Genomic DNA, 23,364 nt, shown 5'->3' with positions numbered 1-23,364 from the left:
TAGAACAACATGACAGATGACCTTATACATATCACTGACATAATTATATAAAGGACCAGGTTCGTTATAGGTGCTCAATAAATGGCAATTACTTAAAAAGTCACTTGGAACTCTAACATGCTATACAATTTTTTTTTTTTTTTTTTTTTTTTTTTTTTTTGAGACGGAGTCTCGCTCTGTCACCCAGGCTGGAGTGCCGTGGCGCGATCTCAGCTCACTGCAAGCTCCATCTCCAGAGTTCACGCCATTCTCCTGCCTCAGCCTTCCAAGTAGCTGGGACTACAGGCACCCGCCACCAGGCCCGGCTAATTTTTTTGTATTTTTTAGTAGAGACAGGGGTTTCACCATGTTGGCCAGGATGGTCTCGATCTCCTGAGCTTATGATCTGCCCGCCTTGGCCTCCTGAAGTGCTGGGATTACAGGCATGAGCCACCACGCCCAGCCTATTTTTTTTTTTAAATAGAGATGGGGTCTCACTACAATGCCCAGGGTGGTCTTGAATTCCTGGCCTCGGCCGGGCGTGGTGGCTCACGCCTGTAATCCCAGAACTTTGGGAGGCCGAGGCGGGTGGATCATGAGGTCAGGAGATCGAGACCATCCTGGCGAACACGGTGAAACCTCGTCTCTACTAAAATACAAAAAATTAGCCGGGCGTGTTGGCGGGCGCCTGTATCCCAGCTACACGGGAGGCTGAGGCAGGAGAATGGCGTGAACCTGGGAGGCGGAGCTTGCAGTGAGTGGAGATCGCACCACTGCACTCCAGCCTGGGCTACAGAGCGAGACTCCGTCTCAAAAAAAAAAAAAAAAGAATTCCTGGCCTCAAGTGATCCTCCCATTTCAGCCTCCCAAAGTGCTGGGATTACAGGCATGAGCCACCACACCTGGCTTACAATTGTTAATTGATTCTTATTTATCTATGACTTGGGCAGTCTTCAAACTCTTAATTTGCCTCTAAATTCCTTAGGGAAAAAATTGAAAGGGAAAAGGGTGCCTATAATCCCAGCACTTTGGGAGGCCGAGGTAGGCGGACTGCTTGAGCAGGAGTTTGAGACCAGCCTGGCCAACATGGCAAAACTCCATCTCTACCAAAAATACAAAAATTACCTAGGCGTGCTGGAGCACATCTATAGTCCCAGCTACTCGGGAGGCTGAGGTGGGAGGATTGCTTGAGCCTGGGATGTGGAGGTTTCAGTGAGCCAAGTGACACTGCATTCCAACCTGGGTGAGAGTGAGACCCCATCTTGAAAAAAAAAAAAAAAAAAGAGAGAGAAAGGAAAATGAGTAAGGGTATAAGGGAAGTTTGCAGAGTAGAGGTGACAGAAGTGATTAAAAGGACCAAGAAAGGGCTTTGTTCTGCATTAAGAACTAAGAGTCTTCATGTCCTAAATGTTTGTCAGGCCACAGGTTAAAGAAAAGAAGAATGCAATCAGTGTCTTGTCTCTGACTGGCAACAAAGTGCTGGCTTTATTCTATCACTTGCAGTAAAGCAAACAAACAACAATCACCACTTGGTTTCCTATTGGCACTAGGACTGAAGAGGGTAGAGAAGGGGCTGATAAAGATGATCCAACTTGCAAAACTCTTGGACTGTGCCCTACTTTGCTGTTCCTCCTTGGCCCACATCTTTTCCCAAACCTCACAAGCGTTTTTATACCCTGATTTTAGGACAAGAGTTTACAAAATGTCTTTCTTCTTAGACCCAAGAACTGGGAAAGGAGAATCAGGGGGCAGATTTTTATCAGAATACCAGGTTACAAGGTGAAAGGTTGTAAACAACTGTGTCCAGGAGGGCTCTACTTCAGAACATGCCTTGGCTACAGGCCTGGTAGGCAGCAGCTGCTGCCAAAGCTAAATAATTTTTTGGCATTTAAAGGAACCCAGGCATAACACAGAGCAACATAGTCTGTAGTGAGCTCTGCAAATGGGAAGATACGAGGAAACTAGAGCCCAGGAGAGAAACTTAGAATGAGAGAATTGTCATAGGATTTTTAAAAACTCAGCAATTCAGTACTTCAGAGACGTGCCCAAATAAATATCAGTGTTCCCTTTTTTTTTTTTTTTTTTTGAGACAGAGTCTTGCTCTGTTGCCCAGGCTGGGGTGCAGTGGCCGGATCTCAGCTCACTGCAAGCTCCGCCTCCCAGGTTTAGACCATTCTCCTGCCTCAGCCTCCCGAGTAGCTGGGACTACAGGCGCCCGCCACCTCGCCCGGCTAGTTTTTTGTATTTTTTAGTAGAGACGGGGTTTCACCGTGTTAGCCAGGATGGTCTCGATCTCCTGACCTCGTGATCCGCCCGTCTCGGCCTCCCAAAGTGCTGGGATTACAGGCTTGAGCCACCGCGCCCGGCCCAGTGTTCCCTTTTCTTAAGATGTCCCATATTACCACCACCCTGATCCATCACTAGCCACCATCTTTCCTATTCCCTCAAAATGTATGTAGTTAAGATTTATCAATATTTAACAATATTGACTATGTAGTTAACAATATTGATTCATATATTTGTCAGCATTTTGATGTTTGATATTTACACTTTCATACCCATCAAACTAAACGTTCTCCCAGAAGCCACAATTTAGGAACTTTTAAAATTACTGGCCGGGCGCGGTGGCTCACGCCTGTAATCCCAGCACTTTGGGAGGCCAAGGTGGGTGGATCACGAGGTCAGGAGATCGAGACCATCCTGGCTAACACGGTGAAACCCCGTCTCTACTAAAAATGCAAAAAATTAGCCGGGCATGGTGGCAGGTGCCTGTAGTCCCAGCTACTTGGGAGGCTGAGGCAGGAGAATGGCATGAACCCGGGAGGCGGAGCTTGCAGTGAGCTGAAATCGCACCAGTGCACTCCAGCCTGGGAGACAGCGGGACTCCAAAAAAAAGAAAAATTACTTCAGTCAGGCCGGGCACGGTGGCTCACGCCTGTAATCCCAGCACTTTGGGAGGCCACGGTGGGTAGGATCACTTGAGATCAGGAGTTCAAGACCATCTTGGGCAACATGGTGAAACCCCGTCTCTACTAAAAATACAAAAATTAGCTGGGTGTGGTGGCACATGCCTGTAATCCCAAGTACTTGGGAGGCTGAGGAGGAAAATCGCTCAAACCCAGGAGGCGGAGGTTGCAGTGAGCCAAGATTGGGCTACTGCACTGCAGCCTAGGCAACAGAGTGAGATTCTATCTTTAAAAAAATTACTTCAGAGTCCCACCTCCTCTGCTCCCAGTAACTCAATCAATATTGTTAACCAACTGAAAACACCTCAAGCCTAGTTTCTTAAGCTTCTAGAACAGGGTGCTGCCTCAAACACGCCCTAAGGATCAACAAGTTCCTGGGGTTTAATGCGTGTGTGTGTGTGTGTGTGTTCCAAGAGACTCATGATGCCTATTCTTGAGCTTGTTTAATATTGGGGTTGAGTTGTAACTTGTTAGCCTTGGGGTGTCAATCCAGCTAGGGTGTCTGAGGAAGGAAGAAGTCTCCTTAACAGCAATAAATAGGTTTCTTTTTTGCTGACTGGGTAGGGTTTCAATATACTTGAATGCTTCTTAGTTACTTCCCCATCTCAATCTTGGGATATTATCTTCCTTTCCAGCCCAAGGAATGAGATGATAATCTTCTGATACCCCAGCACAGATATGGGAAGGGTCTATGAATCAAAGAAAAGGGGGAAGAATCCCTGCACTTCTGCATACAGGTTTTTCTTAGTACATTTAAGAGTAAGTTCTCAGTACTCAGCTCCTAAAGCATCTCACAGCCAGCAGGGGAAAATCCATCTGACAGCTGGCCAAACGAAACCAACAAAGAATGAAACCAACAAAGGGAGGGTAGGGTCTCTTCTGGCTTGAATTTATAGTGCTCTGGTGACCGATCTTTCTTCTCTTTTCCTTCTTACTGTTTTCTAAACCGTTTAGGGAAAAACCTTTGAAAATATTTTTAAAAATTGTTCCTTGAAACAGGTGTATGGCCATCTCTCCACTGGAAATTTGGATATAAACAAGAGGACTTTCTTGCTTTTAACCAGATTTATGGATGTATATTTGATTTAGTGAGTTGGGAGAGGGGAGGGAGACAAGAAAGAGTGAACATAACTCTGGAAGAAAGTGAAAAAAGTGAAGCATCCTTGTTCCCCCCCCCCCCCCCCCCCCCCCCCCCCCCCCCCGCCACTTCCTTTTCCTCCAGAAGCAGGTAGGGAGTGCGAGATTATCAGCGCCTGGACACACCTCACTAAAGAGATAATGAGGTAAATGGGAAACACAGACAAAGTGTTCCCCAACTTTGCAGGCAGAAATTGAAGAGATAACAGGATAAGCAACAGGATGTAAACACGCCTGTCCTATTTCCGTGCCAGAGAACAGAGAGAACGGAAGAGAGGGTACAAGGGGCGGGGGGTGACGAACAGCACACGCACGCAGCCCCCAGCCCTAGCCCCAAGGGATTGGAACGGGAAGTAGAAGACATCAGTCCTACAGCCGCAATGAGGCCTGAAAGTTCTCCTTTCCCTGAGAGATGGTGGTGTTTTTTTACATTTAATAGGGATGCGGGGCAAGAGAAGGACAAAGGGGCTGTTCCTTAACAGTAACACCAAGCATTCTGCGCTCCACGGCCCCAAACCTAAAAGTATTCTTGGAGCTATGGGATTTTCACACACTTGCTATTTACGAGCCATGAATAAACGACAGACTATAAAGTAATTGCACTGGCTAAGACTAGGCATGAAATTCCCTCATAAGCACATTTTCTTTTTACCTCAAACCACCGCTCTCAGACCAGAAACGTCCACACCCGCCCTCCGATGGCCTGTCGCCCTGGCTAGGTTTTAGGGTCAGTGGTATCCTCCTTCCACTAGGCCCGGGTGAAGACTCAACAGCCCCCTCCTTCCCCTCATTCCTCTCCTTCCCCCCTCCCTGCGCCGCTCCCGAGCACAACAACCATTTTCCCCGCCAGGAGCACACGGTGTCCACGCGCCTCAGCGATCTCACTGATTGGTCGGGCTCCTGGTAAACAAGGACCGGGCAGCCAATGGGAGGGATGTGCACGAGGGCAGCACGAGCCTCCGACCCAGCGCTCGCGTGGCTCTTCTGGCCCGGGCTTCTATATAGAGCCGTTTCCGCCTGCTGCTTGAAACTAACCTCTCTTTCTCTGTCAAGAAGTGCTTGCGGAGATCGGATCTCTTCTCCAGCAATCGGGGAAAAGAAGACTTTTTCTCTGAAATCGCTTAGTGTAACCAGCGGCGTAAATTTTTTGGACGCCTTTTCGAAAACCTAGTTAAAATTAATTTGTTTAAATCTCATTTTATTTTTAAGCTCAAACTGCTTAAGAATATCTTCATTCCTTAGGAAGAGTGAAATAATTTACTGCAAAGGAATTTCCTCGATTTGGTGCATTTTTTTTTTATTCTTCCACGGTCTTTTCTAACTCTCAAACCAACTCCGTTCCATCATGGTGATGTTCAAGAAGATCAAGTCTTTTGAGGTGGTCTTTAACGACCCTGAAAAGGTGTACGGCAGTGGTGAGAAGGTGGCTGGCCGGGTGATAGTGGAGGTGTGTGAAGTTACTCGTGTCAAAGCCGTTAGGATCCTTGCTTGCGGAGTGGCTAAAGTGCTCTGGATGCAGGGATCCCAGCAGTGCAAACAGACTTCGGAGTACCTGCGCTATGAAGACACACTTCTTCCGGAAGACCAGCCAACAGGTAAGCGGCCCAATTCATTGTTGGAGGGTGAAAGCTGATTAGAGAAGAGAATTGAAAGGAATACACAAAACTATACGAAATGTTTTAAGTTGCTCAGTTTGAGTGGTGTGAATTGCACGTTACTTCCTTTTTTCTAATTTGCAGACATTCTCCCCCCCACACCCCCCCAAAAAAAGGGTGGTTTGTACAATTTTTTATGGTGCTGTGTCCTAAAGGTGGTTCTGAGGGGCATTGCCTCGGATAGTTAAAAATCTTATGTGTGCATTAGTTGCTTATTCTTTGCCTACTTCCTGTTTGAGATGTTAGTGAAGAACTGTCCTGGGTGAATCTTTAAAAGCATTGCAGGGCAACTTGGGAACTTGCTGCCCAACAAAATACATCAGAATTTCTCTTTAAGAACAACATGGGATGATTAAAATACCTCTCTGTGGGACGAAATTAGGGGTACTTCAATACCTTGCATGCCACCCAAACATTCCTTATCACACAGATGCATTTTAAGTGTAACAGGAAGCCTAATGGCTACTCGATTTTCTTTCCCTTCAGGTGAGAATGAGATGGTGATCATGAGACCTGGAAACAAATATGAGTACAAGTTCGGCTTTGAGCTTCCCCAGGGGTAAATATCAGCTAAATGCATCTTTGAACTTTTCTGTCTAAAATATCTTGCCCTCCTTTGATCACTTACTGTTCCTTGGAGAGCATTTAAAAATTTTCATTTTCTTGACACAGGCCTCTGGGAACATCCTTCAAAGGAAAATATGGGTGTGTAGACTACTGGGTGAAGGCTTTTCTTGACCGCCCCAGCCAGCCAACTCAGGAGACAAAGAAAAACTTTGAAGTAGTGGATCTGGTGGATGTCAATACCCCTGATTTAATGGTGAGATTCATTTTAAAGATTATATTCTCCTGGGTCACAGGGATGATAAATCAGATGTCTTGGGCATTAGATTGAAGCATCTCTAATTTAATGCTTCTAAGCATCTCAAGCATCACACCTTTTTGTCCCCTTCTACATAGGCACCTGTGTCTGCTAAAAAGGAAAAGAAAGTTTCCTGCATGTTCATTCCTGATGGGCGGGTGTCTGTCTCTGCTCGAATTGACAGAAAAGGATTCTGTGAAGGTAAAATCCTAGTGCTTATGGCAGACAGATATAACAGGAACTAGGTTTAGGGGCAAGGGCATGGGACTGGGGTAGAGGAAATGTCATTAACTATACTGAGTATCAGTAAGTTTTCATTTTTCTCTTTGCTAGGTGATGAGATTTCCATCCATGCTGACTTTGAGAATACGTGTTCCCGAATTGTGGTCCCCAAAGCTGCCATTGTGGCCCGCCACACTTATCTTGCCAATGGCCAGACCAAGGTGCTGACTCAGAAGTTGTCATCAGTCAGAGGCAATCATATTATCTCAGGGACATGCGCATCATGGCGTGGAAAGAGCCTTCGGGTTCAGAAGATCAGGCCTTCTATCCTGGGCTGCAACATTCTTCGAGTTGAATATTCTTTACTGGTGAGTAGATGCAGGGTGGGTTCAGCAGAGAAATTGTTCATCTGTTACCATAACTGTCTTGTTTCACCAGAGCGCTCTGGTCTAACAAACTACCATCTTCCTTTTCTAGATCTATGTTAGCGTTCCTGGGTCCAAGAAGGTCATCCTTGACCTGCCCCTGGTAATTGGCAGCAGATCAGGTCTAAGCAGCAGAACATCCAGCATGGCCAGCCGAACCAGCTCTGAGATGAGTTGGGTAGATCTGAATATCCCTGATACCCCAGAAGGTGAGCCAGACCTAATGTCTTTTCTTCATTTCTGGTCTACCTGGGTTTGTAAAATTGTGATGGTCCAGCATTTCTTGGGCAGGCTTCTTATGTGGCCATATTTTCTTTTCTAGCTCCTCCCTGCTATATGGATATCATTCCCGAAGATCACCGATTGGAGAGCCCCACCACTCCTCTGCTAGATGACATGGATGGCGCTCAAGACAGCCCTATCTTTATGTATGCCCCTGAGTTCAAGTTCATGCCACCACCTACTTATACTGAGGTGAGAATTGTCATATTTACTGTTAAATTTGTCCTAAGCTTTCTATAAGAAGTTGACTTAGAGGGATTGCTAAACTGGTTTGTTGTTTTAGTTCTTACCTGAACTGAAATAGTCTGTTTCTTCCTTTAGGTGGATCCGTGCATCCTCAACAACAACGTGCAGTGAACATGTGGAAGAAAAGAAGCAGCTTTACCTACTTCTTTCTTTTTGTCTCTCTTCCTGGACTCTCACTTTTTCAGAGACTCAGTAGTCTCTGCAATGGAGTGTGGATCCACCTTAGCCTCTGACTTCCCAATGCAGGAGGTGGTCAGCAGGCAATCTCCTGGGCCTTAAAGGATGCGGACTCATCCTCAGCCAGCGCCAATGTTGTGATACAGGGGTGTTTGTTGGATGGGTTTAAAAACAGCTAGAAAAACTCAGGCCCATCCATTTTCTCAGATCTCCTTGAAAATTGAGGCCTTTTCGGTAGTTTCGGGTCAGGTAAAAATGGCCTCCTGGCATGAGCTTTTCAAGGTTTCTTGGAGGCTTTGTGCAAATTGTGATAACCACTTTGGACCTTCAACTTATGTATCTTATCATGTGGAAAAGAGCCAATTTAGCAAACTAGGAACATGAAAAGGGAAATTATGGCCAAAACTTTGGGAAAAGGAGGTTCTTAAAATCAGTATTCCCCTTTGTGCACTTGCAGAAAAAAAAGAAAAACCTTCTAGGGCTGATTTGATGGACATTTGGAGAGAGCTTTCTCTGTGATTATAAAAAAAGAAGCTAGCTGCTCTATGGTCGTCTTTGCTTAGAGTGTACTTTAACCTGGCTTTTAAAGCGGTAGTAACTGTGTCCCACCAAAGGTCTTAAAAGCCATTTTTGGAGCGTATTGCACTGTGTTCTCCTATTGCAAATATTTTCATATGGGAGGATATTTTTCTCTTCATGCAAGTCCTTGGAATTGATTCTAAGGTGATGTTCTTAGCACTTTAGTTCCTGTCAAATTTTTTGTCCTCCCCCCTCCACCATCTTAAATGTAAGCTGAAACTCGTCTACTATGTCTCTAGGGGTAAGCCCAAAGACAAAAAGAAAAAAAAACTGTTAACTACTTTTGAGATTGCCCCAATGTACAGAATTACATAATTCTAAGACTCAAATCATGTGAAAGGGTTGCTGCTGTCAGCCTTGCCCACTGTGACTTCTCCAAACCCAAGGAGGAACTCTTGATCAAAATGCCCAACACTGATCAGAACCTCCAAATACTGCCATGAGAAACTAGAGGGCAGGTCTTCACAAAAGCCCTTCGAACCCCCTTCCTGCCCTGTGTTAGGAGATAGGGATATTGGCCCCTCTCTCACTGCAGCTGCCAGCACTTGGTCAGTCACTCTCAGCCATAGCACTTTGTTCACTGTCCTGTGTCAGAGCACTGAGCTCCACCCTTTTCTGAGCGTTACTGCAGCCAGAAAGTGTGGACTGAAGGTGGTTTCATGTTTTTGTATTATGTATCTTTTTGTATGGGAAAGACTATATTTTGTACTTCACCAGATATATTTTTACCCCAGATGGGGATATTCTTGTAAAAAATAAAAATAAAGTTTTTTTAACGGGAAAAAAAAATGTTGTCTGTGAGATGGCTTTGGAGAAGCTTTTGGAAAGAAGGTGTGCCTAAAGGAGTCTTCCTCTACTTAACAATCCACACCAGTGAAAACCTTGTGGAGAAAACACTCCCTATGGACCCTAAGGAATGGCGGCAGAGTGGGGGCTGGAGGTGAAGAGGGAAACAGTTTGAGGCATGTTTCATTCAGATTCACTGAAGAACTATATTGGGATTTTCTGGTGGTCTAGTTTTCCAAATCCATAACTAATTATTACTAAATTCCTTCAGTTTTGGAGTTCATGAGTTCTTGAAATACAGGGAAATGATGTTTATGAGGGACTTTGAAAGAAAAGAGTAGAGGTTCCTTTTTTTTTTTTTTTAAGACAGTCTCACGCTGAAGTGTGGTAGCATGATCTTAGCTCACTCAGCCTTGACCTGGGCTCAAGTGAACCTCCCATCTCAGACTCCCACATAGCTAGGCTACAGGCACACACCACTACACTCAGCTAATTTTTATATTTTTTGTAGAACTGGGGTTTTGCCATGCTGTCCAGGGTGGCCTCAACCTTCTGGGCTCAAGTGATCTGCTGGCCCTGGCCTCCCAAAGTGTTGGGAATACAGGCATGAGACACCACACCTGGCTGAAGATCCCTTTTTCATAATTTGGTTTTATCATATAAAGTTTCTTCCCAGTGTAAACTTGATTTATATACTAACAAGGATAACTATTCAGGACTTAAGAGGTTATAGAGCTAGGAGTATTCTTTGGAGGCAGCTAACTATTTTTTGTTTTCACAATTCCTATTCAAGCACACAACTCAGTAAATGTTTGCTAACTATTCAACTCCACCCTCATCCCTTAGATGCTTTGGTGGTTCCTATTCCTTGTAGGGTAATAGTAGAGTAGTACTACTATTAGTAATTGGCTAAACATGAGATTAAACAATCCCATGTTTAATCGGTGTGATTTTCATTCTTTTTCTTTTTTTTTTTTGACATAGAATTTCGCTGTCTCCTAGGCTGGAGTGCAGTGGCCCAATCTTGGCCCACTGCACCCTCTGTCTTCCAGGTTCAAGCGATTCTCCTACCTCAGCCTCTTGAGTAGATGGGATTACAGGCATGAGCCACCATGCCCAGCTAATTTTTGTATTGTTAGTAGAGACTGGGTTTCACCATGTTGGCGAGGCTGGTCTTGAACACCTGACTTCCCATGATTCACCCGCCTCAGCCTCCCAAAGTGTTCGCAGGTGTGAGCCACCACGCCCAGCAGTGATTTTCATTCCTAAAGAACTGACCTGTGAGAAACCCTGGGATGGCTAATTTAAATCTTTGCACAGTTCTGGTCTGGGCCCTTATTTGGGGAACGGCTTTCCTGAGGACTTTCACAAACTAATTCCAAATAACAGGCACCTGGAAATTCTACATGACATCAACGTGGGGTGTTATAGCCCTAGCTACTCACGAGGCTGAGGCAAGAGGATCATTCAAGCCCAGAAGTTCTAGATTACAGTGAGCTATGATTGCACCACTTGCTCTGCAGCCTGGGGGACAGATTTTACCTCGAAAATAAATAAATAAATGATAAGCAAACTAAAATCAATGTGAATTTAACAGAAAGTGAGATTTAAAAGATCCTTTTCTATTTCAATCTTCATTTTTCGTTTATCGTTCATTTTCTATAGCACACTCCTCCCTCTCTTTGTCTCTCTTCCATTACCAAAGTGTCAGTCTCTATTTCTACCTATTGCCAGGGTGACTTTCACCTGAACTCTCCGCCCCTTTCTCACCTGTTCAAGAATTTAGCAGCTCCTCCCCTTCAAATCTGTGACTAGGAAATTAGGTCAAAGTTGATGGAAAAGTTTTTTCTGTAGCTTGTTTTCCAGGGATTAGAGGGGTGAAGCAATGACAAAAACAGGCCAGAAAGCAGGACAAAGGAATGGAGAGACCATGGAGTACATGAGCCTGGTTGTTTGTGTGCACAATCGGGCTACCAGTACCCAATATGAGAAGACGGATGGCTTCGAAAGGATAGATAACTTTATACCCAAGGCCTCTTAAAGATCCGATCCTGGGGCTGGGCGTGGTGGCTCACGCCTGTAATCCCAGCACTTTGGTGGGTGGATCACGAGGCCAGCAGTTCGAGACCATCCTGGCCAACACGGTGAAACCCTGTCTCTACTAAAAATGCAAAAATTAGCTGGGCGTGGTGGCAGGCACCTGTAATCCCAGCTACTCAGGAGGCTGAGGAAGGAGAATCACTTGAACCCAGGAGGCAGAGGTTGCAGTGAGCCGAGACTGCACCATTGCACTTGAGCCTGGGCAACAAAGCAAGACTCCGTCTCAAAAAAAAAAAGAGAGATCTGATCCTGGAAGGACCAGAACATGGGCATTCCCTCCAGATACCCTTAATATCCTTTATCCAGCTGTCCAAATAGAATTTTCTATGATGATGGAAAAGTTCAATACACTAGCCACTAGCCCTGAAATGTGGCTACTGTGACATATAAACTGATTTTTTTCTCATCTTTTTTTTTTTGAGATAGGATCTCATTCTGTCCCCCAGGCTGGAGTGCAGTGGCACAATCTCGGCTCACTGCAGCTTTGACCTCCCAAGCTCAGGTCATTCTCTCACCTCAGCCTCCCAAGTAGCTAGAACTACAGGCACACGCCACCATGCCCAGCTAATTTTTTGTATTTTTTGTAGAGACAGGGTTTCACCATGTTGCCCAGGCTGGTCTTGAACTCCTAGGCTCAAGCAATCTGCCTGCTTCAGCCTCCCAAAGTGCTGTGCACGAATTTTTTTTTTTTTTTTTTAAACAGGGTCTTGCTGTGTCTCCCAGGCTGGAGTGCAGGGGCATGATCTCTGCTCACTGCAGCCTCCACCTCTCAGGGTCAAGTGATCTCCCACCTCAGCCCCCTAGCAGCTGGGACTACAGGTGCATGCCACCAAGCCCAACTAGTTTTCGTATTTTTCATAGAGATGGGGTTTTGCCATGTTGCCCAGGCTGGTCTCAAACTCCTGAGCTCAAGCAATCCTCCCGCCTCAGCCTCCCAAAGTGCTAGGATTACAGGTGTGAGCCACTGTGCCCAGCCTGTAACTGAATGTTTAATTTTGTTTAATTCTTTTTTTTTGAAAAGGAGTTTCTCTCTTGTTGCCCAGGCTGGAGTGCAATGGTGCAATCTCGGCTCACCGCAACCTCCACCTCCTGGGTTCAAGTGATTCTCCTGCCTCAGCCTCCCAAGTAGCTGGGATTACAGGCATGCGTTACCACACCTGGCTAATTTTGTATTTTTAGTAGAGACAGGGTTTCTCCATGTTGGTAAGGCTGGTCTTGAACTCCCCACCTCAGGTGATCTGCCCATCTCAGCCTCCCAAAGTGCTGGGATTACAGGCATGAGCCACCATGCCCGGCCCAATTTTGTTTAATTCAATTAAACTTCAGCTTTGTGTGACTAGTGACTGCCATACTGAATACCACGTCAAAATCTAAAGGAGTAAGCAGCTAGAGCTGTTCCCCCAGAGGAAACCTATCCTTCTCGTACAGCACAAAAACTCCGCTCTACTTCTTTTTGCCTTCTGTATACAATTTCTCCCTCACCCCAGGACATTTTCTGCGTACAGGCTTGCTTTAGTACACTTCCTTGCATAGTGGCCTAGCTATTTCCCCACTTAAGTGGGTGAATATTTTGGGTCTTCTTTGCTTATCCTCTTCTCATGTGCCTTTTAATTTTTAAAGAGCTATGACCTACAGGTACAATCATTAGAGGAGATGTGGTTCTGAGTATCATTTATTCAGTAGGTTCAATCTGGTATAGGGAGATCTGAGAGAAATAAAAAAGAAAACTACCTAAAGAGAGAAAAGAGCAAGACAATAAACAAGAAAAAGGGGCTGGGCGCAATGGCTCATGCCTGTGATCTCAGCACTTTGGGAGGCGGAAGTGGGTGGATCATTTGAGGTCAGAAGTTTGAGACCAGCCTGGCCAACATGGTGAAACCCCGCCTCTACTAAAAATATAAAAATTAGCCGGGCATGGCAGGCACCTGTAGTCCCAGCTACTTGGGAGGCTGAGGCAGGAGAATCGCTTGAGCCGGGGAGGCAGAGCTTGCAGTGAGCCAAGATCGGGCCACTGCGCTCCAGCCTGGGAGACAGAGAGAGACTCCTTCTCAAAACAAAACAAAACAAAAAACAGGTACTTCAACAACCACAGTCGTTGGCTGCCTTGATTGATACCTCTGAACAGACTGGAAACACAAGGATCTAACTTGGGTTGAGGTACTGGGAGGGAAAAATGTGGAGGCGAGGATCTGGACAAAGCACATGTTCAGCAAAAAACAATCACACAAGAGCTGAAGGGCACGAAGTGGAGTCAAGGAGTAACCTTTGCACAATTCTTTTTTCTCTTTTTGAGAGAGGCTCTCACTATGTTGCCCAGGTTGGAGTGCAGTGGCTGTTCCCAGACACAATTATAGCAAACTCTGACCTTGAACTCATAGCCTCAAGGGATTCCCCCTACTCAGCCTCCCATGTAGCTGAGAGACAGGCACATGCAACCTTGGCCCAATTCTTTCAAAAGACTACAGATCCCTCTTAGAATTATTTTATTGGGCTACCTCTAGGTGATAAAATGCATAAGGTGAGTAAGGAAAATATTTTACTGACCTTCCAATGATCAGAAGTCCCTGCCCCAGGCATCCTGGCCTCAATAGTTTGGGCATGGGGGATGGGAAGTTTTTTTTGTCCTTTCTCTGTTATGACCTCACATCCACCTCTATTTCATAAGCTGAAACACTCCTTTTCAGAGAGCTAAAGATCCAGGGCTGCAGGTCCTGGCTTAATAGGTAAGTCTAGAACCCAGAAAAAGTCCAAAGATTAGTCTTCCTATACTATTAAGAAAAAATAGGCCAGGAACGGTGGCTCACGCCTATAATCCCAGCACTTTGAGAGCCAAGGTGGGCGGATCACCTGACATCAGGAGTTTGAGACCAGCCTGGCCAACATGGTGAAACCCCATCTCTACTAAAAATAGAAAAAATTAGCCAAGTGAGGTGGTGTGCGCCTGTAGTCCCAACTACTTGGGAGGCTGAGGCAGGGGAATTGCTTGAACCCCGGAGAGGGAGGTTGCAGTGAGCAGAGATCACGCCACTGCACTCCAGCACCTGGGTGACACAGTGAGACTCTGTCTCAAAAAAAAAAAAAAAAAAAAAAGAAAGAAAAGAAAAGAGAAAGGAAGAAAGTATAGTATAGTAGTTAAGCACGTGGACCCTGAAGCCAAACTATCTAAATTAAGACCTTTCTTCTACCATTTAACCAGTTGTGTGACCTTGGGCAACTTGTTTAACCTCTCTATGTCACAGTTAGTTCATTTATAAAATGAGAGATAATAATAATGCCTACCTCAGAAGATTGTGAGAAATTTTTAAATATATATAAAAAGTTAGAACAATGCCACATAAGTGATTGTTACCTAAAATAAAAGAAGAGACATATCCCTCATCACCCCCTTGAATAATTTACTTTTTTTTTTTTTTCAGACAGTCTCACTCTATCACCTGGGCTAGTGTGGAGTGGGGCAGTCTCTGCAACCTCCTCCTCCTGGGTTCAAGCAATTCTCTTGCTTCAGTCACCCAAGTAGCTGGGATTACAGGCGTGCACCACCATGTCTGGCTAATTTTTTTTTATTTTTAGCTGAGATGAGGTTTCACCATGTTGCCCAGGCTGGTCTCAAACTCCAGATAGCTTGACTCAAGCTATCTGCCTGCCTCGGCCTCCCAAAGTGCTTGGATTACAGGAGTGAGCCACAGTACCCACTTGGCCTCAGGGTTTTCTTTTTCACACTCCCAGTGTGTTTCCCAAGCCTGTGGATTAAACCCTGTAACCTTCTAAAAATTATTTGAACTTTCTTAACTTTTCAGTATACAACTCCAAAGAAAAGCTTCCCATCATTTGGAGTGATAAACTGAGGAACAGAGAGTGCTGGATATACAATGTAATGTCACAGGACTTGCAGACTTTTTCTTTCAAGGTATTGCATTCCATTTGATTTTTTTCCGCGAGGTAGACTAGACTGAGTAGCACAAATGTCAGTGGAGGTGACCCCACGGATGAGGCCCAGTTTAGCCTATTTAGGCTATTCCTGTTCTGTCCTGCCCTTTCCCTTTGCTTGACCGTTCCCTACTCTCTGCTGGGCCTGTTATGTAAAGAGAAAAGAATGAACAGACTCTGACTATCAATTGACTGGTCATCTCCAGGCAACAGAGTGATGGGAGAAAGAAGACAGGGAAAACAAAGGGACAGGATTGTGAATTCCATGTTCCCTGAGTCCTGAGATGTTAGGCAAGGTCCATTCTCAGTCTCTGTTGGGCTATGAAGTTGCTGACAATCAAAGTTAATCAAATGGTCAGTAAACAGGTTCTTGGAAATGTCTGGCTAGGTTCCCAGCTTGGATATTTTTAACGTATTGGACAGATGGATACAGCAAGAATTTCAGCTGCTGAGAGGGGAGGAGGTATTCAGGGGCATGAGAACTGTGCTTCCTTTTTTTTTTTTTTTTTTTTTTGAGACAAGTCGCACTCTGTCACCAGGCTGGAGTGCAATGGCGCGATCTCGGCTCACTGCACCTCCGCCTCCCGGGTTCAAGTGTTTTCCTGTCTCAGCCTCCTGAGTAGCTGGGATTATAGGTGCCCACCCCCATGCCTGGCTAATTTTTGTATTTTTAGTAGATATGGGGTTTCACTATAGATCCGCCTGCCTCGGCCACCCAAAGTGCTGGGATCTCAGGCGTGAGCCACCGCGCCTGGCCAACATTTGTGCTTCCCTTATATGGTTCTGTGGCTAAAGATCCCTCCCTCTCCACTTCTCCAGATTCTGGCTTCCTCCTTCATCTAGCCAGACTCAGGGTTAATCCTTTGCCTCCTGCTCTCCCATTTCTGTTTATTCCCTGTCTTTCATGCTTGCTTCACCTTCCAACTCTGAGGAAACTCTAGTTTCTGTTTTACCTCCCGATTCCTGTAGATCAGGAAGAGGGTGGCTGGGCAGGGCCGATAGCTCCTTTGTTTCCCCTGGACATAGGTATACCTCTGCCAGTGGTACTCTCGAGGCTTCTTTGCAGTTCTACCTCCTCAAGCTGTCCCGCAGGACAGCTCCAAACTCTCCTGCAACTTCCTGCATCCCACTGCCCCCAACTCTTGGGAACAGAATTTGACACCATGGAATCCCAGGCCTATGCTTCATATACTTTTGGAAAGTAGGAGAAATGATCATGAAGGTCAGAGAGGTTGGAAATGGCGACCAAGTCTGACAAGGCAAGATCTGCTATCTCTGGTTTGGGAAAATTAGGTCACCTGGGAGGTGGAAGAGCTGGGAGAGAGGTTGATCATTAGCAAGTTCAGAATATCTTTTTGACTGTGAGGGAGGCCTGAAGGTTAGGAATGAAAGTGAGGAAGGAAAGAAAAAAATTATGATAATTCCCTATTTGGGGTTTCATCTTCCCTTGGTGAATACCCTTTAAACTGAATAACCTTCTATATCCAAAGACTGCTTCCTTCTTTCCTCTTGTTCTTTCCTGTATCTCAACACCATTTCTGATACTGCCCACCCTGCTTAGTGGGTGGAGGAGAAAATCCCTGACATTAGTGCTCCAAGATTGATGGGAAGCTGGTGGGGAGATGGACTTAGGGAAGGGAGATCACACTGTGATTCGTGTTTCTCTTCTTTTGTCTTGATTTTAGCTGATGATGAACCTAAGCAAAGCTGGAGGAAACACTAAGCCAGAGGCAGCAAATCAGAGGCCCATAGGCCAAACCAGCTTGCAGACATTTCGAAACCCATATTGCCAGCTGGGCACCGTGACTCACGCCTGTAATCTCAGCAGTTTGGGAGTCTGAGGCAGGCAAATCACTTGAGGTCAGGAGTTCGAGACCAGTCTGACCAACACGGCGAAACCCCATCTCTACTAAAAATACAAATTAGCCAGGTGTGGTGGTGCATGCCTGTAATCCCAGCTAGTCAGGAGACTGAGGCAGGGGAATTGCTTGAACTCGGGAGGCGGAGGTTGCAGTTAGCCGAGATCGTGCCATTGTACTCCAGCCTGGGCAACAAGAGTGAAACTCCGTCTCGAAAAAAATAATAAATAAACCAACCTGTATTTCCTTTCCTAAACATTTTTGATCAGTTGTAAACATTTAAAAATCAGATTTCACTAACATCTACCATTCTGGTGTCTCTTAAAAAGCAATCATATGGCCAGGCGCGGTGGCTCAAGCCTGTAATCCCAGCACTTTGGGAGGCCGAGACGGGCGGATCACGAGGTCAGGAGATCGAGACCATCCTGGCTAACATGGTGAAACCCCGTCTCTACTAAAAAATACAAAAAACTAGCCAGGCGAGGTGGTGGGCGCCTGTAGTCCCAGCTACTTGGGAGGCTGAGGCAGGAGAATGGCGTAAACCCGGGAGGCGGAGCTTGCAGTGAGCTGAGATCTGGCCACTGCACTCCAGCCTGGACGACAGAGCCAGAGTCCGTCTCAAAAAAAAAAAAAGCAATCATATTTGGTAACACTGAGTCACTTTCTTTCATGGCATTAATCGGCTGGAGCTGAAGGGGCTAGGCAGGCTCTGGTTTGCCAGTTCTCACCACTCTCTATTGCATTACACTCGCATGCTTCGATCTTTTATATCTGCCTGACTCCTGTTTAGTGTTTAGGTTTCTCTTAACTTGTTACCTCTGCTCTAAGTAGAGCTTCTCAAATATTTCCTCTGCAGGACCCCTAAGATACAAGAGAGTGAACCATTTTCCCCCAGGACTCCCAAAGCAGTCTAAAGGAGCCTGTCATGAGCCAGAAATGTCTTTGAAGTACCTATTTTATCTTTAAAAAATGCAAATTTTGATTTACACTGCATAATATATTTGTGTTGGTTTTAGCATAAAAATGATTTATCTTCCCCCACCAAATCTTAAAAGTAAAATTAACACTCTGGAAGATGTGCCATGTGTATTCTGTGGCTCCAAATAGTCCTCACCATATCACCCCAGGAATAATCCAATTTAAACAGCACCGTATAAAGGCATGAGGTAAAGAGAGACACGGAGAAAGAGTCAAAGAGAGGAAAATAATTTGAAAGACAACAAGAATGAGTCTGAGTAATAAGCTCTCTGTCTGGTCCTCAGCCAACCCTCCAGGCCTGGCCCAGTTCAGCCACTGAGAAGTGTATAAACATCCCTGATATCTCTGGACAGGTGTTAGTGTGGCGGCTCAGGGTAGAAAGCAAGACCCAAAAACAGGAGCCAAGCCAAGTAAGGGAGAGGTGAGGGATCCAGAGCAGCCAAGTATGGTCAGATGAGAAAGAGTGTCTAGGTGCCAGGAAAGAGGCTTGGAAAGGAAATGGAAGACTTAGAAAAGGGCTGATCAGCATTTGCCCTTTCTCCCACTGAGCCCATTTTGTGTCACTTCCTCTTATCACTCTGCCTAAGAAAAATGAAGTACAAGCATTAAATTGTCCTCCTTTGAAGAGGGAGTTTCTTCTCCAAAATGGCTGTATCTCTGAATACACCAGAGCCTAAGGAGGATGAGTACCAGGGCTTCTTTCCCTGTCCAAATGGGACTCTACCTATTCTCTCCAAGACAGGAAATACCCCAAATCCGCATCCCTAACTTAGGTGAGTTTCTTCTACCTCCCCCTTTTGGTAAGACGAAAATAGATCTAACCCCCTCCCTCCTAACCTAATATTATCAACACTGCCCTGAGTGTACCAAAGAATATCAGAGACAGGATTTGGATATTTTCCCCCTTTCTCTACTGTAAACCAAGATCAATGAGGAATCACAAGGATGAGAACTATTCAGGAAAGGGCTGGGAGCACAGTCCAAAGCTGAGGATCCTAGGAGGAGGAGAAGTTTGAGACTGGAGAATAATCTCAGACTCTGAGGTCATGGGGACCTAGCCCCTTCCTGCATTTGTTGGGATCAGGCCTGAGGAATCTCTGGACTCCTTCCCCAACATCTTGGATTCCCAAGGTGAGAGCACCTAGCCATTAAGATCCTGCAGTTAAGTTGGATCAGTGTCTTCCCACTGACTCCCCCATTAAGGTTATGAGGGGGACCTCCCTTCTTTCCTAGATACAAAGAGGCAAATTAAAGTCTGTTAGGGATGAGCCAAAGGCCTTTCTGAGGTGATAGCAGGAAACTAGAACTTATTTCCAGTTTTGTGGTCCCAAATGACCTTGAGGAAACGGGAGCCCCAGAAGGGGAAAGGTCAGTGGAGAAGAGGTCACTACTGGTTTGGCCAGATTAGTTAGTGGAGCTATTTTCATTGAGCTCGTTTCTCTTACCCATCCTCTGGCTGGACATGACATATGAGGGGAGATGAAGAGGACCTGCCCACCAGCCCCTTCTTCAGTCAGAAATCTACTGGTGGCCTGTTTGATTTGAGTCCTGGCTTGCCGATTGTGACCTTGAACTCTGCTGTAAGTGGTGTCCTTTTCTTGCTTGTTGATGGAATTGCTGATCTTCTTGCTACCCGAGCTGAAGCAGGTTCTTGGAAACGACTGGCCAGATGCCTGAGGTATCTTTAGTCTGCCTAGGCTGAAAATAAAGTGGGGAAATCCAGCGAATGGAATATGTTCAGCCAAAGCTAGGCACATCCTGCCTTTGTTCTCAGGCCCATTTGAATTCTTACAGATGGATCAGCATAAGCCCTACTCTGTGAGAGCTAGAAGGGCTCCCATTGGACACATCTAGTCCAAATTTATATTTCACACATGAGGAATACTGAGGCTTGGAGACATACATGACTTTCTGAAGGGCACAAAGCTATGGAGTGGTGAAACTAGGACCATAAAATAGTGTGAAACCCTGTCTCTTAAAAAAAATGAATTGAGGAAAAGAGCTGTCTTTTCCTTACCAAATTATAGGTGCCCAATTACCTTATTCATCTGACCCTCCAATTTTCTTTGGTCTCCACTCCTAATCTAAACTACATGTTGCTTTCAGGTCTGCCATTTAGCCTCCCTCAAACCACTTGAGTCACTGAGTCTGTTTGCAGACCCCTCTTAAACTGCCCACCTGAGATGGGAGGAAATCATGAGGCTAGGGATGGAACATAGCATAGAGAAAAATAGGATTCTTTCCTTTTTTTTTTCTTTGTAGGGGCAGACTTAGGGAAGACTAAGTTGCCCCAAGCTGGTCTTGAGCTCCTCGCCTCAAGCAACCTCCCACCTCAGCCTCCCAAAGTGGTGGGATTACAGGTGGGAGCCACCATGCCCAGGACAGGATTCTTGACAGAGAACCTACCCTGCCTGGGGCCAGTGCAGCCCAGACGGTGGACATGGCAGCAATCTGTTCAACATAAGCCCTATCGGGCGAGTAGTACTGGGCTGAGCAGCTCTGTGTAGGTCCTCTGTAAATGTTTGCAAGCAGGGGCCGGGCATGGTGGCTCATGCCTGTAATCCCAGCACTTTGGGAGGCCAAGGCAGGTGGATCACAAGGTCAGGAGTTCGAGACCAGCCTGACCAACATGGTGAAACTCCGTCTTTACTAAAAATACAAAAATTAGCCGGGCATGGTAGCACGCGCCTGTAACCCCAGCTACTCAGGAGGCTGCGGCAGCAGAATCACTTGAATCCAGGAGGTGGAGGTTGCAGTGAGCTGAGACTGTGCCGCTGCACTCCAGCCTGGGCAACAGAGTGAGACTCCATTTCAAAAAACAAAACAAAACAAAACAAAAAAACGTTTGCAAGCATGGCCTCAACTCCTAACCTCTCAGGGGTTCCTCCAAAATGAATAGGAGCCATGACCCTGTTTACTAGGCCTTGGGCTTCAGGCCTGCCTGATAGTACCTATGGAAAGTAGGGGAAAGGTCAGTGGAAACAAGTCTAGCTCATTCTTGGAACCACTTCAGAATCTGGGAAAGCTGCTGGGTTCTGTGTCCCTGGCTTTGTCCAGCAAGGTCACCTGCAGACAGGGCAGAGTCCAAGAATAGTCTGATCTTTCTGACACTTTGAAGTAATACAACTGATCTCAAGTGGTCACTCCAACCTTTGTCCTCATTTCCCCAGTTTCATGGGAAAAGGATGTGTGAGTATAGGATGTGTGCTGCTTTTCCAGAATCTTCTTTGTTCCTACTCTTTTAAGTTCCCAGGTTGACATTTGGTGGGCTTTATGGGGTGGCTGTGCTCCCAACATAGACACATAATTGACCAGGTTAGGACTTGGTGTGTGTATGTAGGGAACAATGCAAAAGGAAAATTTTCAATAGCTTTTACTTTTGTTTTTGCTGATCTCTCCCTAGTTATAATCACAGGCTGAAGTACAGCTATGGGAAATCCCAGTTACAGGTCCCCTATCTCCTTCCTGCCACTCAACACAACACCTCATGAGGACTAAAAAAGAAACACGTCAATCATCATAATTGCTCAATGACTCTGGAACGTTCTGCTTCTATTCCTGTTTCCTTCGCTGCTTCTACTTTTCTTTTCTTCGAGACGGGTTCTTGCTTTGTTGCCCAGGCTGCAGCACAGTGGTGCAATCATATAGCTCACCACAGCCTCAAACTACAGGGCTCAAGGGATCCTCCTGCCTCAGCCTCCCTAGTAGCTGGGACTACTAGGGAGTGCCACCACGCTCAGCTATTTGAAAGATTTTTAAATATTTTTGTTGTAGAGACAGGGACTCGCTTTGTTGCCTAGACTGGTCTCAAACTCCTGGCTTCAAGCAATCCTCCTGCCTCAGTCTTCCAAACTTCTGGGATTACAAGTTTGAGCCATGGCGCCTGCCACTGCTTCTATGTAAACACTAACTAACACACCCAAACTAGGCTTTTAAGGTGCTTTCTCTCAATGGAGTCACACTCTTTCTTCATTCTTTACAATGGGGTCAAACATATTCAACCTTAGATTGCCAGTCTCCATCACTTGATGCTGTAGGGAATTCAGTCGGCCTGCTTGAATGCAGTTGGGGAATGTTTTGAAGGTTCTTCTATATCCCATCTTACGGCTTTCAAATGCTCAGTAGGGTTGCTATGATAGCATGCCTCCTTATTCAGTTCCTATTCTGGACACGCAGCTTGCCCGTGACTGTTGCATGTCAAGTGGCTGGAACCAATCAGCTCATCTAAGGCTTCCTCAGAAGCCAATCAGAGCCTCGGAAAGTGACCTCACCCAAGGGAGAGCTCTGTGGGCGAGAAAGCATCTCTCAGATCTGTGAGTGTCCCTAAGTCACTCCCTTCCTCCCCACCCTCCTTACTTCCTGTAAAATAACACCGCCTACCTCCCTTCCCCCAAAGAAAGGGAGTGAGAAAGGCTAACTAAATTCCACAAAGGGAAGAACCAAAAGAGAAACTGCAACTCAGTCACACACTGGTTTCTGTAACTGGAGAATAGGATATTTAGGGGGGCTCACTCTGCACAGATATACCTTTCAAAGTGGCATCTCCAGGGTCTGGAAGAGGAGGGAGTATGGTGGATAAGTCAGCTCCTCCTCCCTCCTCATACCTGGTTTTCTTGACTTTTCCCACAAAAATTGCTGTAACCACTTTTTGTAAATAAGGACAAGACCAAGGTCAAGTGTGGGAAAGACAGGGTCTGTGTCCTTGTGAACATGTGTGAACAGACACAATCATGTCCTTGTGGCCTGACGACCAGAGGCTCAGAAGTCAGCTGGTCTGCAAGGGGCACAGACTGTTCTTCTCTACAACTTACTCTGCATTGCCCTACAGATGAGGCCTTGAATATTCCTTGGTGGGGCTAGATTGTGAATATGTATCCCACCATGGGGGTAGAAGGGAAGGGACAAAGGACAAGCGGGCTGTAACCCTCCAGTGTATCACAGCACCCTGCTTAGTTAATCATTTCCTTCATTCCTCCAGCCCTCTATCACCAGGCCTCACCCACAACAGAAACAGATAAAAACACTTTATTTAAAAGTATAAAACCAGGCCGGGCGCGGTGGCTCACGCCTGTAATCCCAGCACTTTGGGAGGCCGAGACGGGCGGATCACGAGGTCAGGAGATCGAGACCATCCTGACTAACACGGTGAAACCCCGTCTCTACTAAAAATACAAAAATTAGCCG

General features: G+C 45.9%; 2 protein-coding genes and 1 pseudogene across 3 annotated transcripts in view; all 3 read left to right on the top strand.

The window, feature by feature from the left end:
* LOC126931509 (neuroblastoma breakpoint family member 3-like) overlaps positions 1 to 23,364 on the top strand; it is an 833,099-nt pseudogene that overhangs the window by 300,780 nt on the left and 508,955 nt on the right. The gene's annotated exons all lie outside the window — the stretch shown is intronic.
* The window catches only part of RBM8A (RNA binding motif protein 8A), a 165,504-nt gene that overhangs the window by 92,129 nt on the left and 50,011 nt on the right, over positions 1 to 23,364 (top strand). The gene's annotated exons all lie outside the window — the stretch shown is intronic.
* Positions 5,063 to 9,309, top strand: TXNIP (thioredoxin interacting protein). Its single transcript, XM_050750729.1, has 8 exons — positions 5,063 to 5,677; positions 6,224 to 6,296; positions 6,410 to 6,557; positions 6,698 to 6,800; positions 6,933 to 7,189; positions 7,299 to 7,455; positions 7,569 to 7,720; positions 7,850 to 9,309. Exons 1-8 carry the CDS (start codon positions 5,428 to 5,430, stop codon positions 7,883 to 7,885), a joined length of 1,176 nt encoding a protein of 391 aa, XP_050606686.1. The 5' UTR covers positions 5,063 to 5,427; the 3' UTR covers positions 7,886 to 9,309.

Source organism: Macaca thibetana, chromosome 1, assembly GCF_024542745.1.
Source record: "Macaca thibetana thibetana isolate TM-01 chromosome 1, ASM2454274v1, whole genome shotgun sequence".
NCBI classification, from domain to species: domain Eukaryota; kingdom Metazoa; phylum Chordata; class Mammalia; order Primates; family Cercopithecidae; genus Macaca; species Macaca thibetana.
The sequence above is the reverse complement of the archived record's forward strand: the minus strand, read 5'-3'. Positions and strand labels throughout refer to the sequence as shown.

Excerpts from the sequence above, each read along its gene's own strand:
- TXNIP (XM_050750729.1), top strand. The coding sequence starts at position 5,428 with ATGGTGATGTTCAAGAAGATCAAGTCTTTTGAGGTGGTCTTTAACGAC. Across the intron at positions 6,801-6,932 it reads CAGAAAAGGATTCTGTGAAG|GTGATGAGATTTCCATCCAT; the intron begins GTAAAATCCTAG and ends TCTCTTTGCTAG. Across the intron at positions 7,456-7,568 it reads TATCCCTGATACCCCAGAAG|CTCCTCCCTGCTATATGGAT; the intron begins GTGAGCCAGACC and ends TTTCTTTTCTAG.